Below are 7,959 nucleotides of genomic sequence, written 5' to 3'. Positions count from 1 at the left end.
AAACAACAAGTAACATGGAAAAGGACGAGGAAAGAGCAAAGAGAGTCACGTAGTAGTGATCTTTTCCAAGAAGGAACGCATTTCCAAAACGCCGGATGTTAGGAGTTGAATTAGACGACAAATCATGTGAAACCAATTCATGCGGCATCTTAAATTCTAGAATAATCTTGATTTAGGTTCTGCTAGTCATAAACAGAAAAATCAGAAATACTTACAAAAATACTACTTATGGAAGGGAGCCTTGAAGCAACGATAAAGTTATTTTTGTGTGACCTATAGATTATGGGTTCAAGCTGTGAAAGTAGTCAGTAATGCTTGCATTAGGCAGGATGTCTACACCACATCCTTGAGGAGCAACTCTTCCCAGACCTGACATAAATGCAATATGCTTTGTGCATCAGGCTGTCCATATTTTAACTAAAAGTAGTACCTATGAAGCTGTGTGAATTGCTCTGAAGATATGAAGAAAAGAATATTATGACACCATCCGAGGGTGCACGGGGTGCGGTGAGCTGGTTAGGATACTTTTTGGGGATCTGTATACAAATAGTTGGTTATACTCACTATTTACCTTTTTTCGTCATATACATAAATTATATATTAATTATAATAAGTATACACATATAATGCATAAATTATGCATATATTATATCTCCACCGACTATTTTTAATTTAAGCCGTTGGATGAGCGGTTATTTGAGTTAATTCTTCTACTTTTTTTTCATCCTTGACCTTTGTTGCAGATTTGAGCTCTAAGATTTGAGAATCTTCCCCTTAATGGGTTATCCGACACATAGCTGAATCGTTGAGCCACTAAATTTTGGATTCCCAATTATAAAAAGAGATATTATTGTGGGTGTTTAAATTCATTAAATATTTTGAATTATATTTTAAATTCAACATATATTAGTTTGAATAAATTTTTATTGTGAATTAATATAGTTGCATTAATTATTATTTTTGTCTTTAATTGATTCTTGCAAAAATTATTGTGTGAATCAAGTACACGCTAACACGAGCTTTCATGACTTATTATCACTCTTGAAAACAATACCCTTATCACTTCAATATGAGAATGTCGTTTGCCAAAATATTGTTACTCATTGTTTATTTGGTACAAATTCGAATTAGAACAACTACGTCTAGTGGCGGACTAAGTTCAATAAAGGGATTTCAATTGAATCTCCTTCATTGAAAATTTATATTGTTCAAATAAAATAAATAATTCTTTTTTGCATATATATAATTCTTTTAATCTCCTTGACATAAGGGAAGCTTTAATTTTTGGGGGTAAAGGTGCTTCAACAAGTGCTTTAGGTCGCAAATTCAAATCCTAAGTATGTGCGTTCTTACATTTTTGAATCTCCTTGTTATGATTCTAGGCTCCACTACTGGTTAACCCTCAATCCCAAACAGTTATATGAATCATCAATAATCATATTATTCAATTTAAATTCATCTCAGACCAATATTATATAAAATAAAATAAAATTTAGAAGTGCTAGAAGTTATTTATATTTTATTCGGATTACGAATTTCTGAAACCAAAAAAAAAAGGAAAAGGTAAAAAAGAATCCCTCCTTAAAGAAAATCACAACTCACCAAATGCCCACAAAAGAAATATGCATGCTGACAAGAGACTTATGAAGAATATCCATACAGCACAGCTAAGATGAGGGACTGGTGCAAATGAACTGAACTTAGTCTAGGAATAGATTAAGGCATAAAAATATGCATTGGAGAGAATTATTGATTCTTATTGAGGATATGAGTGACTTAAGATATATAATAGTATATATGTATGCACCAATAATGGGAAGTCAAATTCACCAAATTTGAAGGAATCCTTCACTCCAACCTGCTAAATCTCTTCATATGCTATAAAATCTTGTCTAGACAACAACTTTTCATCTCAGACCGAATCTCGTTGTGAGTTCTGAGTTGAGAGAGTGAATTCTGAAATGGATATCTGACTTTATTTATACTTATTGTCGTCGGCACATATATATAGGATTCAACCAACATATCACTAGGTTTTGCTAAACTCGCACTCATTGTTGAGTGCGCTAATGACAAAAAAACTCTTGTTAATGTATATCTAGTTTTTCTTTTTCTCCTTTTTTGTTTTTTTTGTTTTTGTTTTTAAACTCCTCATTACTCATTCTTTCGTACCACGAACTTGGGATCTTTAAGAAAAAACAATAAGATGATCGAACTCTTCCCTTAAATAATGGTCAATTTGAAACCAACAGCTCTTATGCATATATCATTATACCTATAATTATCTGAAAGTACTAAATTTGCATAGGAAGGATGATAGAAGGCACGTCCCTTAAACCTTAGTTAAGGCTACAGAGTATATTCACACTAACTGGAAATAATATATATTACACATGTAATTAATGTTGAGTTTTCAAGTACTGACTGCAAATAATTAAGAAAATATGATAAAACGTGCAACTTAGTTTCTAAGAACCTTAGCTAATACAACTTGTGAGGAAGTCCAGGATAGCATTTGACAAAACTTAAGTTTCAAGATTTAGCTCAGTTAGAAACACAGTAAAATATTCTGTCATAGAAGCAATGAATAATATGGGCATACTAGGAGAGATATGGTCAGGAATGAAGATATTCAGGACAAGGTAGGTATAGCCTCCGCGGTGGACAAGATGCGAAAAATGATGCTAAGATGGTTCGGACATGTGAAGAGGAGATGTCCGGATGCCTCAGTCATGAGGAGGTGTGAGAGATTGACGATGATAGGTCTGAGGAGAGGTAGAGGTAGGCCGAAAAAGTATTGGGGAGAGGTGATTAGCCAGGACATGGCGCATCTCAAGCTTACTGAGGACATGACCCTTGAGGGTGTAAAGGTCAAGAATTAGGATAAAAGGGTAGTAGGCAATCGAGCGTTTTTCCTTTCATTTCAATAGTAGTAGCGTTATTATCATATTTCCCGTATTCTTAAATTTCTATGACTAACTGATGATGTTGCTTTTGCTTTGGTTTTCCTATGATCTTGCTGTTGTTACTACTTCATTGACTTTTTCACTACCGCATTTCTTTCTCTATTCTGGTGTGATTATGCATGCTTGCTTTGAGCTGAGTCTATCATAAACAACTTCTCTACCTGTACAAGGTAGGGGTAAAGCTGCATACACACTATCTTCCCCATACCCCACTTGTGAGATTACACTAAATATATTGCCGTTGTTGTAGAAGCAATGAATAAGAAAGAGTTTGCTCATCATTTCACCAATCTGCTATACATGGTAAGAGTATATACAAATTTTACGAGAATTACATACAGTGATTAGGAGGAAAGGTAAAGAATATCTGAAAACTATCCAATTTACAGAGGTATCCTACAACTTTTTACAAGCAAAATTTTCTTGTTATCATCTTCATCATTGTTCTGGGAAGTTAGTTGAGAAAGAAATCATCAGCTCACCAACATTTTTCACACATCTGGTAACTGAAACACACCGGTCCGACTAATCCGTCTTTGCGCCAACTATTAAACAGTTTCTTCTCTGACCTAAATTGAGAGAGTCAGCAAAATTGCTGCAGTTGAATTATCATCACACTTATATCATCAACAGAACCTCGTGAAACAGCAAGATCAACGAGGCTTTTAGTGGCTGACAAGAGTTGTGGCTTACTGATGCCTGTGCACAAAGGCCTAGCGGCATCTACTGCTTCCTGATTGCTAACTTTATCCCATAAACCATCTGATGCAAGGACTAAGAACTCCAGTTCAGGGTTAAGCCTAAGGACCATTGTCTCGGGTTCTGCAATTATCCATTGTTTAAGATACCGATCTCCCATACCTCTTGATACAGCAAGAGATCCCTGGATTCTCCAAACACCATTACAATAATCTACATAGCCTCCCTACAGAACAGTAAAGCATGATAGAATCAGCAACTATACAGAAAATATAAGCTGATCAATTTGGCAAAAGGCAAAGCAAAGCATGGATTCATGGTCAAGTACTCACCAAAGTCTCAATTCTGTCCTTCTCGTCCTTCCTTGAAGGCTTATGATCCGAAGTCAGTGCTTCAGCAATCCCATCTCGACTAACAACTGCACGACAATCGCCAGCATTGGATACCACTAAATCGCCATTCCTGATCAATGCTGTTACACAGCAAGATCCACCCCGAAATTCTTGGTTAAGAAATTCGGAATCTGTCCTCAAATAACCGTTTTTGACCGCCTCCATGACATCTTCATCTTTCCTCGTTACTAGTTCGTCCATAATGTTCTTATTCAAGTTCTCTGCTGCAAACTCTGCAGCTTTAGCTCCTCCATGTCCATCAAATATACCAAAAATACCCTGAAACAAGTAAACCCTTTGTCAGTTTCAACGGCTTTCAACCAATCATAAACAGCAAGGTAAACTAAGATTCATATTAGAATATTATTCTAGGCACTAGAGGTTTTTTTTATCTGAATGACTAAATTTTGGGAACAATATTTTAATTTTCCAAAGACTACACAAACAAACACTTGATAGTTTCCTTCCAACTACATTTCTTTATAGTTAGAGATTCTTTTTTTTTTTTCTTTTTCTGGCACTTTTCTCAAAGACAACAACTTCAATATAAAGACATAGCTAAGAAAAAGGATCATAGTTTAATTTCCAGCTAAACTCTCACCCAACAGAGCAAACAACAACAAGGACTACAACTACTCATCTTCAATCCCAAACTAATTAGGTTCGGCTATAAGAATCCCCAATATTCATACTGCTCTACTTGGTCTAATTTCTAAGGTAATAAATACAGTACTATTTTAAAAAAAAATTAACTTATATATACTGACCGTATAAAACACGCATCAGTGACTAAGTAATATTTAACCAGTTAGTTATCGTTTTTACCAGGTTACAAAGTAATGTTTATCTCGAGATTTACCCGTAAACTCGTTATCATAGAGATTAACATATAATTAACGCATAAGTGACATGATAGCATAAATAATTTTTATATTGTTTTAGGCGCTAGTATCTATGAACGCCTAAATTTGCAAGTATCTATGAACGCCTAAATTCTTTTAATAATTTTTATATTGTCAGTGCATACAACTTAAATTCACAAAGAGAGCTACTTATCTAAGCAAAATGAGCTTAAGAAATGAATAGAACGAGCTAAAAATTACCTCTTTAGAATCTCCTTGTAAATTGACAAGTGCAGAGTAACGATCCTCCATCGGACCTCTCCTACCACGCTTACAACAAACATAATACCCATCACCCTCAACCTCCACAAAATCCGCCGCCGCAGCGGCTGGATTCGCCGGAAAATTCCCAAAAGTCGTCGAAACAATCGGAATATCCAATTTAGCCGGTCTCTTCCTCTTCAAAACCGTCGGACAAGTAGAATTCGGCGCAGAAGTAGAACATTCCGTAGAATTTCTAATAAGGTTAATAGGCGCCGGTGTAGGTACCGGTAACGGCTTCTGAAACCGAAGAATTTGAAATTGTAAAGACGGAGACGAAGAAGAAGAAGAGGAAGAGGAGGTAAAGGAAGGGAATTTCGTTAGGGTTTTAGATGAATTAGGAGAAGAAGAAGAAGAAGAAAATGAAGCTGATTTACAAAGGAGAGATTTGGTCACCGGAACCCTAGCCACCGGCGAGAAAGCCGGTGAATTTGAAATGGCGACGGTACAAGACATCGTTTTTCCGGTTGCTTTTTTACGCTCTGATTAGAAGTTCGTTGGAATTCCGTGTTTTTCTGTGTTATTATGGTTTTTGTGGAGAATGTGAGCAAGGAAATGAGGGGTATTTATATGTTTAGGAAAATTGTGACAGTGGGGCAGTCAAAAAGTGCTGGGTGTGTGGGCCCTGTTTTCAGTATTCTTCCCGTGTTTTAAGAGGAGATTTTCTTCTTATACTTTTGACCATTCATTTCAATTTTCAACCATATAAAAGATTCAAAGTTACACTTTTGACCCCTTGATTATTGATAAGTATATTTAAATTAATTTAAATATGCATCTTTAGTTCATTTAGTATATGAAATATATGATATTATATTATTGTTAGAACTATATTACTCAAATATGAACTAACAATACAAATTTAACATAACGCATAAGTAGTTAAATGGCCATTACTTAATGATTTTTAAACTTTTGAATACTCACGAAAAAGAATAAAAAGTCATAGTTTCATTAATTAAATTACAACAACAACAACAACAACTATCCAGTATAATTCCACCAAGTGAGGTCTGGAGAGGGTGGGATGTACGCAGCCTTACCCCTACTCTGGAAGGGTAGGGAGACTGTTTGCGAATGACCCTCGGCTAAAGAAGGTGAAGGAAGCCCTGATAGCAAGACAAATAGTTAGAAAACTAAATCGGAGATAACAACAAAGAATAGCAAGATAGTACCGATAACAAGTAATATCAAGATAGTATATTTAGACAGATAAGTCCAAGGCAGCACACGAGAATATGACGAAGTCCTGCTAGCAAACTACGGAATTACCGAAGGTAAGTAGTAACAGAACAAGACACGCGGCTATAGCAAACTAAGGAAAAAAAGGGTACCATACTAGCACTAATACTATCGAACTAGGGAAGACAAAGGGAAACGCCCGACTACCTACTAACCTTCCACCCTAATCTTCCACCTCCACACCCCTCTATCTAGGGTCATGTCCTCGGTCAGCTCAAGCTGCGCCATGTCATGCCTGATCAATTCACCCCAAGACTTCTTAGGTCTACCTCTACCCCTCCTCTCACCTCCCAAGGCCAACCTCTCACATCTCCTGATTGGGGCATCTGTGCTTCTCCTCTTAACATGCCCAAACCACCTCAACCTTGCCTCACGCAACTTTGCCTCCACAGGGGCCACTCCCACCTTGTCCCGAATAACTTCATCCCTAATTCTATCCAATCTAGTATGCCCACACATCCATCTCAACATCCTCATTTCCGCTACTTTCATATGCTGGACATGTGACTTTTTGACTGGTCTACACTCTGCCCCGTACAACATAGTCGGTCTGACCACTACCTTGTTGAACTTACCCTTAAGTTTCAACGACACATTCTTATCACACAAGACACCAGAAGCGATCCTCCACTTCGTCCATCCTGCTCCGATACGGTGAGTAACTTCCTCATCGATCTCCCCATTCATCTGAATTATAGATCCCAGGTATTTGAAACTCTCTCTCTTGGGAATGACTTGCGTATCGAGTCTCACATCCCCACCCGCCTCCTGGGTAACACCACTGAACTTGCACTCCAAGTATTCTGTCCTGGTCCTGCTCAACTTGAAACCCTTAGACTCTAGAGTATGTCTCCAAACCTCCAGCATTTCGTTAACGCCACCTCGCGTCTCATCAATCAGGACTATGCCATCGTAAATAACAAGCACCAAGGCACCTCCCCTTGGATGTGACGCGTCAAAGAATCCATCGCCAGGGAAAACAAAAACGGGCTGAGTGCTGATCCTTGATGCAACCCCATCTCAACCGAAAAGTAGTCAGAGTCTCCTCCTGTTGTCCTTACCCGTGTCTTATCCCCATCATACATGTCCTAGATCACTCTAACTGGTGCAATTCAAATTCACTATATCCTTTTTTCTTCCACATATTTATTAACCAGTCAGAGATTTCTCAATTAAAATAGCTAGAGAAATACACATTTTCATGTAAAATTTGAATTTCTTTTGGCACTAATCTTTGATTAAGATATAATTTTAAGCGCAATACAGAAAAAAGAAAGGCAGAAAAAGCAAAGGGCAGTGTTGATCAACCCAACTTCATATGAAAAATATGGTGTAATTGACATTGTGATAAATTTTTACGTCAATTATCAGTAATTATTCATTCTAAGTGTTAAAGAAGAAAACATCAGTTTATATCAACTAACTAATTGCAACTAGGGTTGTTCATAAAAATCCGAAAAATCGAACCAAACTTGTTTGACCAAAAATATAGATATT

The 7,959-nt window shown here is 36.8% G+C and overlaps 1 protein-coding gene across 1 annotated transcript; it reads right to left on the bottom strand.

The window, feature by feature from the left end:
• Window positions 1-3,222: 3,222 nt before the first annotated feature.
• LOC109216527 (probable protein phosphatase 2C 25) lies at window positions 3,223-5,754 on the bottom strand. The gene is made up of 3 exons (XM_019380689.1): window positions 5,161-5,754; window positions 3,998-4,336; window positions 3,223-3,891 (listed from the first exon to the last, which is right to left on the bottom strand). Exons 1-3 carry the CDS (start codon window positions 5,674-5,676, stop codon window positions 3,550-3,552), a joined length of 1,197 nt encoding a protein of 398 aa, XP_019236234.1. The 5' UTR covers window positions 5,677-5,754; the 3' UTR covers window positions 3,223-3,549.
• Between the last annotated feature and the right edge of the window lie 2,205 nt (window positions 5,755-7,959).

The sequence above is a fragment of the Nicotiana attenuata genome, unplaced genomic scaffold (assembly GCF_001879085.1).
Source record: "Nicotiana attenuata strain UT unplaced genomic scaffold, NIATTr2, whole genome shotgun sequence".
Lineage (NCBI taxonomy): Eukaryota > Viridiplantae > Streptophyta > Magnoliopsida > Solanales > Solanaceae > Nicotiana > Nicotiana attenuata.
Note: the sequence above shows the minus strand (reverse complement) of the source record. Positions and strands in the feature narration are given on the sequence as shown.

What these genes read in the sequence shown, in the direction of transcription:
- LOC109216527 (XM_019380689.1), bottom strand. Translation starts at nt 5,676, where the DNA reads ATGTCTTGTACCGTCGCCATTTCAAATTCACCGGCTTTCTCGCCGGTG. An exon ending in TACAAGGAGATTCTAAAGAG is followed by an intron (nt 4,337 to 5,160) that starts GTAATTTTTAGC and finishes TACTTGTTTCAG; the next exon opens with GGTATTTTTGGTATATTTGA. An exon ending in AGGACAGAATTGAGACTTTG is followed by an intron (nt 3,892 to 3,997) that starts GTGAGTACTTGA and finishes ACTGTTCTGTAG; the next exon opens with GGAGGCTATGTAGATTATTG.